The sequence below is a fragment of the Eumetopias jubatus genome, unplaced genomic scaffold (genome assembly GCF_037043125.1).
Source record: "Eumetopias jubatus isolate StellerSeaLion01/CBP00866 unplaced genomic scaffold, mEumJub1_p1.0 scaffold_7, whole genome shotgun sequence".
NCBI classification, from domain to species: domain Eukaryota; kingdom Metazoa; phylum Chordata; class Mammalia; order Carnivora; family Otariidae; genus Eumetopias; species Eumetopias jubatus.
This window is the reverse complement of record NW_028274813.1, coordinates 64,624,994-64,642,952: the sequence shown is the minus strand read 5'-3', so window position 1 is coordinate 64,642,952 and position 17,959 is coordinate 64,624,994. Positions and strand designations below refer to the sequence as shown.

The 17,959-nt window shown below is 36.0% G+C and overlaps 1 protein-coding gene across 4 annotated transcripts in view; it reads right to left on the bottom strand.

The window, feature by feature from the left end:
- The window catches only part of HEATR5A (HEAT repeat containing 5A), a 109,452-nt gene that overhangs the window by 77,177 nt on the left and 14,316 nt on the right, over positions 1-17,959 (bottom strand). For all 4 annotated transcript variants that reach the window (XM_028114879.2, XM_028114880.2, XM_028114881.2 and 1 more), the window contains exons 2-9: positions 17,745-17,944; positions 16,278-16,489; positions 14,718-14,826; positions 11,405-11,554; positions 10,188-10,362; positions 4,012-4,172; positions 2,586-2,841; positions 1,417-1,572 (exon numbers count right to left, since the gene is read on the bottom strand). In XM_028114879.2, coding sequence (XP_027970680.1) covers positions 1,417-1,572; positions 2,586-2,841; positions 4,012-4,172; positions 10,188-10,362; positions 11,405-11,554; positions 14,718-14,826; positions 16,278-16,489; positions 17,745-17,870 — 1,345 coding nt within the window. In that variant the 5' untranslated portion in view covers positions 17,871-17,944. The remainder of the gene's footprint in view (positions 1-1,416; positions 1,573-2,585; positions 2,842-4,011; positions 4,173-10,187; positions 10,363-11,404; positions 11,555-14,717; positions 14,827-16,277; positions 16,490-17,744; positions 17,945-17,959) is intronic.

The window sequence follows — 17,959 nt, the reverse complement described above, 5'->3', positions numbered from 1 at the left end:
CCCGCATCAGGCTCCCTGCTCCGCAGGAAGCCTGCTTCTTTCTCTCCCACTCCCCCTGCTTGTGTTCCCTCTCTCGCTGTGTCTCTCTCTGTCAAATAAATAAATAAATAAATAAAATCTTAAAAAAAAAATTATTTCTAATATGAAAAATGATTTAAATACACAAAAGAAAAATTTTATTTCCTAAATAAGCTAATGTTCTGCTTTTTTATCTTCAGACCATTACTCATTTGGTACTAGGAATTAAAAATTATCAATATATAACAAAAACACCTTAAAAAGAAATGTCACACTATACTCCATCCTCCTCTTTTAAAAAAAAAATCCCCTGGCACATTTATCTACATAATTAGTATGCTTCCTATGTACCATAACACTTTTGCCTGAGAACAAAATGTTGAACAAAATTGAGGCTTTGCTAGGTCCTCAATGGGCTACTAACCAATTATGAAGACAATGGAGTACCAATACCAGTAAGAATAAAAGTCTGTATTGGGGCGCCTGGGTGGCTCAGTCGTTAAGCGGCTGCCTTCGGCTCAGGTCATGATCCCAGGGTCCTGGGATCGAGCCCCGCATCGGGCTCCCTGCTCAATGGGGAGCCTGCTTCTCCCTCTCCCACTCCCCCTGCTTGTGTTCCCTCTCTTGCTGTGTCTCTCTCTGTCAATAAATAAATAAAATCTTAAAAAAAAAAAATAAAAGTCTGTATTTGCTGTAATACAACTTCATCAAAATATGTAACAGTTCATGTTGGCTGCTAAATTATACGGGATAAAGAGCTTACAAACCAAATATAATGCCGGCTTCGGTCAGCAGGAAATACGTACCACAGTTAAAGGACAAAAGCCATCAAAACCGATTTTTTATAATGATTAAATAAAAGACACATATTGTATGATTCCATTTATATGAAATGTCCATAATAGGCAAATCCATAGAGACAGGAAATATATTAGTAGTTATCAGGGGCTGGGGAAAGGGGAAATAGGGAGGGTGAACTTTTTGGTATGTGAATTATCTCTCAAAGTGATTAATTTTCCAAGAGAAAGAAAATGGAGACTGCTTGAAAGGACCTTTGAGGAAGTGAATTACTTGTATCATATAGAAATTAATGTTTTCACTGCAGATGAGAGACAAGAGTTCAGGTTTGCTTTTCTTTTTTTCCATGTTATCTTAAATATTTCCAGAAAGGGAGGACTAGAGGGTGACTTAGTGAACAACCTGTATAAAAGAAAAAACTACAATATACACATATTCTTAATAATCCTGAGTATATTTATATCATAAAACATCTCTAATAAATCTACAGAGGAATCCATAATAAATGAGTTATATGAGAAAGACTTGTCTCCTCAGAAAAAAGTTGTCTAGAATAAAAGTAAAAACAAGGTATTCAGACAAGTCACAAACAACAGATACCTGCACTTGAATCCTGCAGTAAAGGTGCAGCTGTGGTGCCAAGACTGTATAAGAGATTTCCAAGCTCTTGTAAAGCACACACCAGCATATGCTGGCTGGCTGTTGCATCTGTGGAGCCAACCCGGGTTTCCACGTTACCATCATTCATCACGGCATCTGATAGAAGCATAAGATTTAACTACTTGTCAGTGTTTTATTATAATATATTATAGGCAGTAGGTGTTAGGAACAGAAAACATGGGGCGCCTGGCTGGCTCAGTTGGTTAAGCAGCTGCCTTTGGCTCAGGTCATGATCCCGGGGTCCTGGGATCGAGCCCCACGTCTGGCTCCCTGCTCAGTGGAGAGCCTACTTCTCCCTCTCCCTCTGCTTGCCACTCTGCCTACTTGTGCTCTCTGTCAAGTAAATAAATAAAATCTTTAAAAAAAAAAAAGCATAAAATATAAAGGCAAAAATTAATACCTCCTCTCTCTATACATGAAACCCTTAAGGCAGTTAACGGAAATACTACAATGGGGACTTGCATCAGTTGAGAAAGAATTGAACTAATACAACCAATTTAGTTCAAGTAACCTGACCATCAATCCCTTAATTACAATTACAAGTGGCATTGAAAGGAAGAATGCATAGAAAACTAAAAAATATTGCAATTTCATTGGTATATAAGATAAACAGAGTGCACTTAAAATAGTACAGGAACTGGGATGAATTGATTGGTTTTTTCTTGGGGGGGAGGGGCAGAGTGAAAGGGAGAGAGAATCTTAAGCAGGCACCACACCCAACCCAGTGAGGAGCCTGATGCCGCGCTTGATCTCACAACCCTGAGATCACGACCTTCGCCAAAATCAAGAGTCGGATGCTTAACTGGCTGTGCCACCCAGGTGCCCCTGAGATTAACTGATTGTTCTGAAAACATTGTATCAACCTCTAGAGGAAAATTATGAATTCTGAGGAATTATTATCACCAGCCTTTAAGACTTGTATACATATACATGATAGTTATATGTTAGTTTATGTCTCATCTATGTATTGACAACTTTACCCTAAAACAACTGACATCTATTACAAAAGCGTTTTTTTGTATTAATATAGTAATATATACCAGTCTAGCTTTTCCAAAAGGACAATTCCTTCAGCATTATTAAAACAGACTGTCTTAGTAGATCCATACCCACAACTTTCTTCAACTTCCAGATAGCCTGGCAAATATTCTTGGCAGCAGCAATTTGAGCCTTTTCTCCAAGAAGACCTCCTATAGTAGCTCGAAGGATAAATGAAACACAACGGCGACCGCAGACAGCATCAGTCTGAGTTTGGGTGGCTTTAGGGTGTGACTGTGACACAAGGCTTAGGATATGAGAAAGAAAGGCAGCAAAATTTTTCTCCAGCCATGTTCCTCCTAATGTTGAAACAAATACCACATAAGCCTAAAAAAGAAAAGAGTTTTATCTTCAAAATGAAATAATTTCATTGAATGAAATGAATTAATATTTTCTCTTCCACAAAATATACAAAATTTGTTTCTTTTTATTCTTTCCTCATTTATTGCTGCTTCAGCTACATAAATATAATAGTATTCTTCTGTCTGTATTAAGCCCAAACTGAAGTACACAGTCTTTCAATTGGGATTTCATTTGTGCTGCATTTTTATTTTGGTCAGACGATACCAAGTTTCAGGATAACCAGCATAGCCAGCTAATATGGAGACTGTGTCTATGGCTCCTCCAAACAAAGGACTCACGCTCTTTAATATTCTGAACAAGAAAACCCAAAATGAACATGAACACACTGTAAGAATTAAGTATGTTCCAACACCGTAACTCTAAGGGAATTCAGTTCTAGAAATGTGAAAGGAAACTTTACAGTGATGAATCGTTGCTTTTTCTTTTCATGAATGTTAATGGTTGGTCTCACTCCAGAGATACAAAGACAGTAGTTTCCTTATGTAATCTGTTCTTTTAGAAATACAGTTTACAATTACACTGGCACATCTTACATTTTGAAGAAATCTATTATCTGTATATTGTATAAAACATCTTGAGGACATATGTGAATTTAAAAAAACACACATTTGCTTTGAACCACAATGACATTTAGAAAACAACAGAGACCTCTCTGTTGTTTTATTCTAAGATACTTTTCCTAGGTTTAGCTTAGATTATATGCTATAATCTTCACTTAGGAGTTGAAACCATATTAAATGGAAATACAGTATTTCCCATACTGAATTATATATACCTTAAATCTGAACTGTACAAGCACACAAAAGCACAATGGAAAACATGTTAAACTGTAAGACACATGAAAGCACAAGGCCTAGAAACAAATGTTTGTATTTCAAAGGAAATAAACAAAAATTTCCATTAGCAACTTAAAACACATTGTGAGTAATAGCCTATTTCATTGGCTTTTAGGTAACTAAGGTTCTCTTACTTGTAACCTAACTTTCAAAGAGTGGCCTTACCATCTGTTTTATAAATATGAGAGCAGAAGTAATGACCCTGCACAGTATCACTTATGCCCAGAGTATTCAGATATTAAAATTCTCATTACAGGCCAGTGAGTATTACACGTAGATACTCATTTGTGACTCTAACCTGAGTAACTCCAACTCGAACATCCCTACTGACTGAACTGGTTCCTTTCAGCATATCTCCACTGGCTCGAAGAAATCCTGAACTCCCACGTAGAAACCCTGTTCCTAGTAATTCCAGAACTTCCTCCAGAGATACTCTGCGAATGCTTTGACGTGAGACTGCTATAACAAAGAACAAAACAAAACATGTGATTCGTACTTTACAGAGACTAAAATTTTAATGCATGACCTTGATTTGCATGATCTTGGTAAGCACGTTAATAGAAACAAAAATAAACTAAAAATCCAAACAAAATGCAAAATTGACAGGACATTACACACATTAACAAACAAAAAATTATGCAAGGGTTCAGAGGTCAAATCCTAACAGACCCTGAAGTATCATGTCAATGACATTTTAAGATTAAGCTACTTCAGGATTATGCCTTATTGCCCTTTTTTTAAAATAGATTTTATTATTTATTTGACAGAGAGAGAGAGTACAAGCAGGAGGAGCGGCAGGCAGAGGGAGAGGAAGAGGCAGGCTCCTTGCTGAGCAGGGACCCCAATGCAGGGCTTGATCCCAGCACCCTGGGATTATGACCTGAACCGGATAGGGTGCCCCTATTGCCCTCTTTTCCATAGTAGAAGGCTAACCTTTTTTTTTTTTTAATTTTTTTATTTATTTGAGAGAGCATGAGTGGGAGGGCGGGGCAGAGGGAGAGGGAGAAGCAGACTTCCCAGGACCCTGAGATCAGGACCTGAGCCAAGGCAGACGCTTAGCCAAATGAGCCACCCAGGCACCGTAGGCTAACTGTCTTCTAAAACAAAAAACATTAACTGCCCTTGCTCTCCACAAATGAAAATGCTTATAGCTTTAAAAGTTTAAAATGCTTTAAAAATTCTTTTCAAATACTAAAAATGCCAAAAATCATAATTTTACATTTCCAAGTGCTCTACAACTTTCAATGAAACTTATATAAAGTAACCACCATATCCTATTTTTTAAAATTCTCAACTGCAGGTACAACTTTTGTTATATCCTCAGTCTCTGAAGAAATCAAAGCAAAATATTACTAAACTGATCAGTTGGCCCTTAGGCTACAATAATCAAGAGATTAGTTAGGGCAGAATGTGTCTTCATGTCTGTTTGCAGTATGACACAGTTGAGTTTCTCCCTGTGACTATCTAGGGAACAAGATCTCTTAAAACACACACACACACACACACACACACACACACACACACACACCTTTCTCCCTTTCATTCTTCTGAATAATGATGGTCAAGAGCTCTGACCCTTATTATTGGCTCAAGTCATACACAGTAGAGAAATAAACTTCCATTAATCAAAATTATGAACAAAAAATCTACTCCTCAGCATAAAGAGGAAATAACCATCTGAAACAAATGAAAATCTATGTTGGTGTTTGGGAGAAAAACATTAGTGAACAGTCTAAAACCCATGCCTTCATGAATCATAAATTCTAGAAAGGAAAGAATAATAAACATAATAAATGACTAAGTATAGAGTATGCTAGACAATGATTAAAGCCATGCAAAAAATAGAGCAGCTCAGGTTCAGGAATACAGGGGAAGTGTTTGTGATTTTAAATAGGGTAGTCAAAGTAAGATTCATTGGAAAGGTGACACCTGAACATAGTTTGAGGACAGTGAGGGAATCAGGCATGCAGATATCTGGAGAAAAAGTGTTCTAGGCAAAGGAAATATCTAGGGCAAAAAGGCCTTGAGGAAGAATATGATGCCTACTGGGTTTAGAGTTATGTGAACAGAGCAATGGAGGACTTTAGTAGGGGACAGGCCAGAGTGTAAAGATGGGGGAAGAGAAGGCACTGGTCTTTGTAGATCATTATAGTAAGGATGTAACTGAAATGAGGTGCCAATGAAGGACACTGAGCAGAGGAGTGATATAATCTGTCACTCTGCTTCTGTGCAGAGAGAAGACTGTAGAAGGGGGCAAAGGGAGAAGTAGGGAAACCAACTAGAAGCAATTTAGTAATTGAAGCAAGAGATGATGGTGGCTTAGATGAAGGTGGTTGCAGAAGAGTGGAGTCTGGATAAACATGTATTTTTAAGTTTTTATTTGAAAAATTTTCAAAATTAATTACAAAAAGAGCTGCAAGAATAGTAAAATAAACTCCCATGTACCCTTCACCTAGACTCACCATATTCTCTTTATCACTTTTTCATTTTTGAAGAGTTTGTTTATGGCTAGTTGTTTTATACAACAGCACTCAATTTGAGTTTGTTTAGTATTTCCTCAGAATTTTTGGCAGGAGAACTATGTAAGTAATGCTGTAAGCCTTCTCAATGCGTAACATCAGTATGCACTATCAGGTTTGGGGTCAGTCTGTCCCTACATTAGTGTTATGATCCTTGAACACTTGAATAAGGTTTGTTTGCCAGGTTTGTTCACTGTAAAATATCAACTTTCCTTTTGTAATTACTATGCAACCTGTATGGTGACAATATAAATATGCTGTAACCTATCAAACTTTCATCCAACAATGCACTGAGCATTCCTGCCTGCAATAATTATTACTATGACTGCAAAAAGGTCATTATCTAACAATCATTCCTTCTGTATTTATTAGTTGGCATTCTACTGTAAAAGAGAGCTTTCCCGTCTCCTTTACTTATTTTCAGTATGCACGCATAGATTTCTTCATTCAATAGGTTATAATCCATTTGTCATTATTAATTTTGCTTCCAATATTGTCCTGGATTTGACCAGTGGAATTATCTTCAAAGAGCTGGCCAGTGGGAGGACTTAACTTTTTTTGACACAACAATATGTTCCAAGGTCATCTTCAGACATTTCCTTCACCAACCCCCAAATTAGCCAATTCCCCAAGGGGTCCTCATTCTGGGTATGTTTTAAGATTGCCCAGTAGAGAAGCTATTGAGTGTGAGAGCTAAGAATCATGGGTGACTTTACAAATTTTGATTTGAACACTTGGAAGGACACAGTTGGCATCAACTGAGATTAGCAAGCCTGCAAGTAGAACAGGTGTATGAATGTTCTAGAGGAGGAGAGATCAGGTATTCACTTTAGAAGTTCATTTGAAACATCAAATAAACATCGAAAGAGATGTCAAATGGGAAGCTAGATCTGAGCCTGGTGTCCAGGCTAAAAACAGAGATCCAAAAATCCCTGACATGTAGATGGTATTTAAGCCATGAGACTAGGTAAGATGACCAAGAGGATGAGCATACACATACTGCAAACGAGCAAGTACTAGGCAAGGGGCCTCTTCTATAAAAAGATAAGGAATCAACAGAGAAGACGAAACAGGAATTTCTAGTGAGGAAGAAGGAAAACAATGAGAGAATGAAGTCCTATAAAGCCCAGTGGAAAAAAACAAGGAAGAGGATCAGCTGAGTTAAATGTTGCTGAAAGGTCAAGTGAGACAACTGAGAACTGCCCACTGGCTTTAGCATGGCTGAGTATAAACATCAGCTCAAAAAGGGGGGGGGGTTTCTTTTGTTCAATGACATACCCCATGTGCTCACAAAAGATCCCAGCCAAGTATAAACAAGTATTTATTGAATGAATGAATGAATGAACATGGAGGTCTTTGATGATCTTAACCAAAACAGTTTTGGTGGAATGAATGGGGGGAAATCCTAACTGAAGTGGGTTTCAAAGATATGGCAGGAGGGAAACTAAAGACACTATCAAGAACTCTCCTGAGGAACTTTGATGCAAAAGGAAGAGAAATGGCGCTCCAACTGGCTGGGAAGTAAGATACAAGAATTTTATTTTTATTTTTATTTATCTATTTATTAAAGATTTTATTTATTTATTTGACAGAGAGAGACACAGCGAGAGAGGGAACACAAGCAGGGGGAGTGGGAGAGGGAGAAGCAGGCTTCCCGCGGAGCAGGGAGCCTGATGCGGGGCTCGATCCCACAACCCTGGGACCATGACCCAAGCCAAAGGCAGACGCTTAATGACTGAGCCACCCAGGCACCCCAGAATTTTTTTTTTTAGATGGGAGAAATAAAAGCATGTTTTTGTAGGTAATAATCCAAGAGAGGGAAAAACTGGTATAGGAGAGGGGAGACTTCCTAGAGCAATGTCCTTGAGCAAGTGAGAGAATGATATATATTAAATTATATATATTAAAAGATCATATAAATTCCCCACAACTTGTTCCAATGATAAGAAAGTGTCATACTCAATCCCTACTTTTTAAAAAATTTTACTTATTTATTTATTTATTTATTTAGAGCACACGAGTAGGGGGAGGGGGAGTAGGAAGGGTGAAACAGGCTCCCCACTGACCAGGATCCCGGGATCATGACCTGAGCTGAAGGCAGCCGTTTAACCGACTGAGCCACCCAGGTGCCCCCTCAATCCCTGCTTTTTAAGTGCCTTGGAATAACCTACCACCTGCCTGAAACCTGTTAGTTTTACTAGGAAAATCACTTCAGCTCTGTACTTCATAATCTTTGCATATTGTAGTTGAGTATACAAACCTCCACTGCATTTGTGTTCTAAATTATTAAGCACTATGTTGCTATTAGTCCTTGACCTTAAAAAAATCTATTATGGTATCTAGATCACTTTTTAGTTGTACAAAAATAACTCAGTTATTTGTAAGCTAAAACTTACAGAGGTAAGATGATAGAATTTCTAACAAAAGATTAGGCCAAGGATTTTTATTGTGGGTGAAGTTGATTCTTCACTTTGCTTAGTCTGATTACAAAAACACTAGTATCAGTTTAGTGCTACCATTGAAGCATACACATTAAAATATTTATTCATAATTCTTATGCAATTCTACACTTTGCTTGTTTTTACTGAAACCGCCTGGGTGGCTCAGTCAGTTAAGCGGCTGCCTCAGGTCGTGATCCTGGGATGGAGCCCTGTATTGGGCTCCCTGCTCAGTAGGCAGCCTGCTTCCCCCCACCCTCTGTTGCTACCCCTGCTTGTGTTCTCTCCCACTCTCTTTGTCAAATACATAAATAAAATCTTTAAAAAATAAACAAACATGTCTTCCAATTTCAATTCCTTAGGTGGCTTAAGATTTAACCTCCTAAATGTCCTGAACAACTTTTTTTTTGGTTTGGGTTTTTTGGTGACTTCTTCCTATTCCCATTCACCTTTCCCTCACCTCCCTATAAATAAGACAGCCTTACTGAATTATAAGATTAGAAACACCGTAATAAAAATAAAACTTCCTTATTATGAATTTTATTTACAATCTCAACTGGAAAATGAGGGAACTGTAAGTTTGATAATGTCCCCCAGATGACTGTGACATGCTGTACTTCCTGTCCTTTCCCATCACTGGTTAAAAAACATTGGCTTTAGAAAAAAAATTTCCCTTTATATAACTATAAACAGTTTCTCCAGCAATGCTTCTCAAACTTTAATGTGCATACAAATTGTCTGGAGATCTTGTTCAAATGAGAATTTGGATTTATTTAGTTGTGTTTGGCTTGGGTTTTTGCATTTCTTACAAGCTCCCAGGTGATGCTAGTACTCCTGATCTGCAGGATCAGGAGTTTGAGGAGTAAGTTTCTATAGAACAAACACATTTGCATTTGTGTGATTGTTTATTCTTTCAAGACAGAATGATAAAGCAAGTTTTCAGTTACTCATCAATGTTTTATATACACTGTTGATTAAACCCAGGCAAACTCTCTTGTTTTCAAAAATACCCCATCCCTGCTCATTGCCTAGAAGCATATAAATAAAAAGTAACAAAAAGCAAATTGTCTAAGTACAGTGAATTTCAAATACCTGTTGTTTGGAATTATTTACATCACTGCTCCCTTATACCAACCTAGAAAATGGCAAGCCGAATATAGGTAATCAAATTCATGTTGCTTAAAAAAGAATTAAGATTTAGATCATATCTATTATTGGATAACAATTAACAATTTACTTAAAAAAAAAGTAAAGGCCATAAAGTAAAGACGATGACTGAATAAAGTACATTTCTTCAAGAGTTTGTTTTTTTCCTCAAATGTTTACTGAATTGTTTGAAAATGAACTTTTGGGACCTACAGCAATGTTTACAAACTGAAAATGATTTTTAAAATATCCTGCCTCTTTTCACAATTAATAATGGGTAGTATATATTATAGTTTAGTAGTATTATATTTGTTTAAACCAACTGGGAAAAAATTACAATAGACATTTTGAAAATAATTATATAAATTTACCTGCTCCTGGATGTTTAGAAATTATAGCTTTAGCCAACACTGTGCCTAGTAGCTTTGAAACTGAAATCCGCACATCATAATTGGAACCTTCAAAGGACTTAAAACATAGTGTGGCCACGCTATCCAGGTCTGTACTCCACATAAAGATGGCCTCTTTCTGAAGTTCAAGGAGACACTATTTAATTGAAAAAACAGACGTTAATGAAAAACAAAATACAAATGTCAGGTTCAGATCTATTTAAGTTGTAGAAACTATCAAGATCTAAAAAAATTATATACAAATCCGAAGTATCTAAACAATGACTGCAGAGACAACAAATGAATACTTGCTAAAAGTCATAAAAATTATACTATATAAAACAATGTGTCCACAGAGGATGGAAGGAGAACCCATTCTAACTCAGTAGGCTAGGAAAAACGTCCTAAGAACCAATCTGTTGGCTATGAGCAATTGTGAGAATAATTACAACATAAACAACTTTACTGTCCTATCTGACCAACTGTATTAAGAAGCCATAATTCTGCTGAAGATCACAAGACTTGGCCTAGATCTGCAGAGGACTAAACTGCCTTATTTTGATTCTGTTTCCTAGCTTGCAAAAAGTGACATATTCAGAGACGATGGACTCTGAAAAACAAACTGAGGGTTCTAGAGGGGAGAGGGGCGGGGGGATGGGTTAGCCTGGTGATGGGTATTAAAGTTCTGCATGGAGCACTGGGTGTTATGCACAAACAATGAATCATGAAACACTACACATCAAAAACTAATGATGTAATGTATGGTGATTAACATAACAATAAAAATTTAAAGAAAAAAGTTAAAAAGTGACATATTCAAAAGAAATTAAAATACCAAAATCTAAATCCTAGACTTAAAAAAAAAGAAGGCATGATAAAAACAAATCACTTTCAAATAGCATAAACTTTACATGTAAACTTTAGTTTACAAAACTATAGAGAGGAAGCATAGTAGAGTGAAAGGAATACTTAAGAGTCATGGTAACCTGAATTCCCCACCCTCCAACAATATTCTGTGAACTATCTGAAGAACCCTGCGAATTTATATAACTCTCTGGACCTCAGCTTCCTCCTATGCTAAAATAAGATGGGCTGATTTCCAAGGTTGTAGCTCTGAGATCATGTAGTTGTTAACAGGGATAGTAATTTAATTTTCTTTGTATTTATTTTGAGAAATTCTACTTATTAGACCATTTTACCTTTGCAGCAGCACAACGAACAGCCATGGATCTATCCGTTAAGCAGGATTTAGCAGCTTTATAAACATCCCTGTGGCAAGGTGTAGCAGCAGCTCCTAGTCCATTCAATATATTTTGCAAACTCAGCATAATCTCATATCGACCTTGAGACTACCAAAAAGAAAAAATTTAAATAAGAAAAAAATTTCACTGAAAAGTAGCATTAAGCATCAAAATTTCTCTCATGTACTAGTGAAATACTTCAATATCTGTATACACTAACCAACCCATCTGACATCAAGAAGCATTAATAGCTGTTATTTTATGAAGTGTTTACTATTTGAAAAGTGATATGTGTATATATTTCAACACAATACAAAGGGCTGATGTGAAGATTAAATGAAATTATATGAAAAATACTAGTACAAAGCTTGCACACCGTTAAGCATTCAATAAATGGTTGCTATTAATGAGGTTAACATGGTAAGAGTTCAGGGATTGCCATCTAGCAGCTACGTGACCTTGAGCAAAACAGTTTATCTGTGAAATGGACATATCCACCTCACAGGTTGTTGTGAAGATCAAACAAGATACTACATGCAAAACGCTGAGAAAGGTGCCTGGCATATAGTAAATGCTCAATAGGTTTTATAGCCATTAATATTTCATCATTTATTGGGCTGAGTAGTTGAACTCAGAGGACAAAAGTGTGGGCTTTAGACTTAAAAAGACCTGGGGCTGAATCTTGCCTCTGATCCTTAGCACCTGTGTGACTTTAAATTGTTCTTACTTATTTCTCCATCTATAAAATGAGAATAAGATGAAACCCATATAGCCAGTGTGAGAAGTAAATAAGTCCTTGTGGGGAAAACATTCACCACAGTGCCTGGTACATAGTAAATACTCAAAAAATAGTAGCTGCTTATATTACTGATAATTTAATAAATGCCCCAAATGATTTCTATATCCCAGGAAGTTAAGACCACTAAAAATAACTAAAGTTGGGAGAAGACAAAGATCAACATCAACTACCATTTTCATAGGAATGTTATCAATTTATCTTTGTCCAAAGGAGCACAACAGTGAGTAATTAATAGGTGGACATAACCAAATGGGTCCCAAGGTGAAACTTCTGAACTTTCTTTGTATCCCAAGTTTATGTTGTCTGTTACTGAAGGGTGTGAATTAAAGGTGGGAACCCTTTGGATATCTCCAACATGTTGCAGTACCTGATCAACTAAGTCATAAAGATAAAAAAAGCAAGAAATAAAATCTTCATCAATAACTTTAAAATTTCTGAGACTTATAGAGTAATCCTGTTAACCATGGGGCCTAAAAAGATTATAGCTGAACTAATGAAGTGGAAAGAAAGTTTAAAGTGGCCATTCCTCAGCAGATAAAAGTTCTTACCAAGATTTCCTTTTAAATAAAACCCAGTTTACAGATGTTAACAATCTCTTCTGCTGAATCACTTTCTTCAGTCTTTTAGCAAACCACTGCTTAGAACTGATCTCCTGAGTAGATTCAACCACTAGATTTTGTTATGGACTTCAATTTTTAAAGTTCTTGAATAAGCTATGTTTTGTTTTGTTTTTTTAAATTTTATTTTCTACAATAATCTCTACATTCAGCATGGGGCTTGAACTCACAACCAAGAGTCACATGCTCTACTGACTGAGCCAGTCATGCACCCCAAATCAGCTACATTATCTGGAAATTTATCATATTTTACATGTGAACTTTCAAATTCAGGTCGTGATCTCAGAGTCCTGATATGGAGCTCTGTGTCAGGCTCTTTGCTCAGTGTTAAGTCTGCTTGGAGTTTCTCTCTCCCTCTCCCCCTCCCCGCTGTACATGTCCTCTCTCTCAAATAAATAAATATTTTTTAAAAAAAAAAATGTGTGGGCAACTAGATAGCATTTTTAAAAATTATTTCAGAGCTGTTTTCTAGACTTCTTTTCTTTTTTTCTTTTTTTTTTTCCTAGGTAAAGTTAGAACAAGAACTGGTATATTGTTTTTATATTTAAAGGTGCTGAATTATCCTTAAATATTAGGGATCACAGATTTAAAATTTTTGATAAACACATACAAATGCTTTCATTTCAAAAATGACTGGTGAAGGGCACCTGGGTGGCTCAGTCATTAAGCATCTGCCTTCCTGCTAAGTAGGAAGCCTGCTTCTACCTCTCCTACTCCCCCTGCTTGTGTTCCCTCTCTCACTCTCTGTCAAATAAATAAATAAAATCTTTTTTTTTAAAGATTTTATTTATTTATTTGAGACAGAGAGAATGAGAGATAGAGAGCACAAGAGGGAGGAGGGTCAGAGGGAGAAGCCGACTCCCCGCTGAGCAGGGAGCCCGATGTGGGACTCGATCCCGGGACTCCAGGATCATAACCTGAGCCGAAGGCAGTCGCTTAAACAACTGAGCCACCCAGGTGCCCATAAATAAAATCTTAAAAAAAAAAAAAAAAAAGGTGAGTGGCACCTGGGTGGCTCAGTCGGTTAAGCAACGACCTTCAACTCAGGTCATGATCCCAGGGTTCTGGGATCCAGCCCCACGCTGGGCTCCCTGCTCAGCAGGGAGTCTGCTTTTCCCTCTGCCTCTGCCCCTCCCCCTGCTTATGCTCTCTCTTTTTCTCTCTCTCTCAAATAAATAAATAAAATCTTAAAAAAAAAAGATTAGTGAAACTATAGTTGTCAAGAAATTACAGTAACTTGGGAGCCAAATGGAGAGACAGTTACAAAAACAAAGGGTATTCCACAGTGGTAAATGATCACAAATCAATAAGGATAAGGCTGAGAATATATTCCCCCGGCAACTAAAAGGTTAACCAGATCCTGGTCATACTTATATCCTTCATGCTCTTTCCCAACCTGATTATATTCCTTACTCCTTTCTGATGCTGGTAGAATACTAATCCATCCATCAGGTATCCAGTAGTTACCAACTACATATCTGGATCCTTGTTGACAAACACTTGCTGCAGTACTAGTACTAGGGGAAAAGGTAATGTGAAAGGAAGAAGCAGGGATGGGTCTGCCAGAGAAATACCTTAGCTTCTGCCGATTCGGATTTATCCAAAATTGTAAATTGCATTATTGATTTTCTAATAAAGATTTAATATACAGAAGAGATACGTGCATCTCCTAGAAAGATTTCATTTATGGACATATTTATATATATACCTATGTATGCTTACCATAGGTAAAGCATTTTTATTGGCTCAAGGATCCATAAAACACAAAATGATAAAATACTTTTTATTCTTTTTTTGATGTAATAAAAATTATAGTTTATCTTTTTATTCCTTGGTTGAACTTGTGGTTACTCACCTCTGCACTCTTCATAGCTTTAAGAATATTCCCCACTGTATCAGTAAAGGTGTTAACCAGTATTCTACCCAACTTCTTGTACAAGGAACCCAAACATACCACAGCAGCACTGAAACAACATTTAGATTAGAAATTAGTCATGAGTGAAAAAACAGGAATAAAAAAATCTTAGACTATGTAAAAGTGACTATTTAATTTTACTTTTAAAGGATAAAATTGCCAGAATCTATTCCACTATTAAATCCTAAGGTATGATGCTTGCATGAATACCAAATAATTACACTTTCAATAACAGTAATTTAAAAAAAAAAGTATCTTCAAATAATTGAAACCTCAGCCCAAATATTCCATTCCCTCAAATTTTTTTATAAAATAATTTTTCATGAAACTGACTTTCATATATTAGATAATCAAAGATAATCTTAAAGATACAAGATAAGAAAAATAGGAAATAATGTTATCAAGTCTGAAATCTGAAAACTCCATGGGAAAATACATTCTGTTCTAAGCTAAAAATTAGATTAACAAAAATTTCTGTAAAATTACTACTGTGGAACCATACATGGCAAACTACTTTCTCTAAAATAACAGATGAAAAAATGAATTGAATCTTATGGAGAAAGAAACTAAACTGTTCTTTTTAGGAGCTCAGAAGAGTATTTTTCTATGTGGTATTTACTATTAACTTTTACTATGAAGAGCTAACAAATTAAAAGAACACCAAAGATCTGAAGAACTCAAAATACTTTTTCTTAAACACTCAACTGCTAAGATTTTTTGTATTTATCTTTAAAACACTTTTTTTTAGGGGCGCCTGGGTGGCTCAGTCGTTAAGTGTCTGCCTTTGGCTCAGGACATGATCCCAGGTCCTGGGATCGAGCCCCATATTGGGTTCCCTGCTCAGCGGGAAGCCTGCTTCTCCCTCTCCCACTGCCCCTGCTTGTGTTCCCTCTCTCGCTGTGTCTCTGTCAAATAAATAAATAAAATCTTAAAAAAAAAACAAACCCACAAAAAACCACTTTTTTTTTAATAGTTAACATATATTAGTTTCAGGTATACAATAGTGATTCGACAATTATAAACATTACAAAATGCTTACTACAGTAAGTGTAGTTATCATCTGTCATCATACAATGTTATTACAATATTATTGACGATATTCCCTATGCTGTATTTTTCATCCCTAGGACTTGTTTTTATAACTAGAAGTTTGTACCTCTTGATCTCCTTCACCTATTTCACTTGTCTCCCTAAGCTATTCCCCACTCTGGCAACCACCAGTTTGTGTTCTATATTTATGAGTCTTCAACTGCTACATTTTTAGTGAGACAGTTTTGATTCCCAAATCAAGACTTCAAATACATCTAAAATATTTTTTAGAAGAATAGTCTCTCAATCAATGAGAAAATGTTAGATGTTTTTTAAAAGTTAGATTTAAAAAATGAGTGAAACAATTTGTATTGTTTCAAAATAATTTATCAAGTTGTTTGGGTTCTTTAGAAAAATGATTCAACAAGGAAGCACTATTTGTTTTATGTTCAGTTTTAATATTTAACTTACAGCTTTGTGGGAAGATAACTTGGAGAATCATCTTTGCTACGAATAAGATCATTACATTTATCGATTGTCTCATAAACAGAGAATGTGTCACCAATACTATAAAGAACGCCTAGATTTTTAGCAAGCAGTTTGCGGGTAGGAGGGCCTGGGGAGCTGTTCAACAAAGATAGGAGCTGTTCAACAAGAGTCTTCTGTTTCTCCTTTACATCACTCTAGAAAGGAAGTTAACAAAAAAGACAATTCAAAGTCAACATAATTACATATAATCTTCTAATACAATTCTTTCATATATTTAAGGATTAAAAACTCCAGAAAAATACAAAATTATTTTGACTAAAAATTACAAATAAGTGGGTGGTGTAGTCATCATACCACACAAGGTAGTTTGCTACCCTGCAGATATCTCCAAAAAATAATTTCTGGGTCACAATATACTGGAGTCTCTGTGAAGAAAGGTAAGGGTTCTATTTCTTCTATATCTTTCTTCTTCTGTTGTATTTTTATTTTAACCAGCGGTTCTTTGTTATTAAGCCTCTGCCCCATATATATCTGTATAAATAAGGAGGAACCTATAATCTATCATGAGTTGACCTTGTAATGAATGACTGTGTTACTCAGATCTTTTTCTAAGTTTAGTGCCATTTTCTTTCTGCAAGCTTATGCATCTAAATGCCAGTAATGTTACGCCATTTTACTTGTCTGCTTTCTGAAAAAGCAGTACAGAATACCATTATAATAGTAACGGTATTTAGGTGCTCACTAAGGCATAAGCTTCCACAATGAAGTATTTGTTAGTATATGGATTTTTGTCTTGTTAAATTCCAAATGTCTCCATGAGTACTGTCTCTGCACCACTTTTGCATTACATATAGTATTGTTATTATGTATAAGAATATCCTCATTTTTAGTAGGAGATGTATGCAGAAGAATTTAAGGTGCAATCACCTCATATGGCTCAGTAAATCAGTCAATCAAATATGGTAAAATGTTAACTGCTGAATGTAGGTGAAAAGTATGAGTGATTTGTTTTCTTTTTTGGAAACTATTTCATAAGCTTAAGAATGAATATGTTTACTAAAAGACTTTTAAATTCATATTCTCCTTAAAGAGCTCACAACTTTTTAAAGTGAAACTCCCATTACAATATTCAGCAGCATATTACACAAGGGCTTCATGCATATGAAGGTGAAGAAGATAATGAAAATGAAATCTAATAGAATGTGGTTTAAAGCGAGTTTTTTATATGTTCATATATTTTTTTAAGTAATATAAAAAACATTGGTTGATTTCTTCCTGCTTTTTGAAAGAATAAACTTCTTGTAGTATTTCATTATAAACTCTTAATAAGGTCTAGCATTTGAAAGCTAATTTAGGTTATTCTGGACGGAACTAGAAAAGCAAACCAAAGGACCTAAACATTATCTGGCGCTTAAAAAAGCACAAAAAAGTTTTTGCAATTTTACCCACCCTGCTGGTCGCCAGCAAGAGCTTCTCCAAATATCTCAACCAATCGAAAATAAACTCTGCCTTCTGAACTTCACCTAGTTGATTGTATACTTCTTCATTCAACAATAAGCTATGAGCTAATTCCATTCCTTGCAGAAAATTATCCTAGCTGGTCACAATTCTTCTCATTAAACTTCAGTCAATATACCTAAGAAAAAAATCTGTAATAGAGGAAA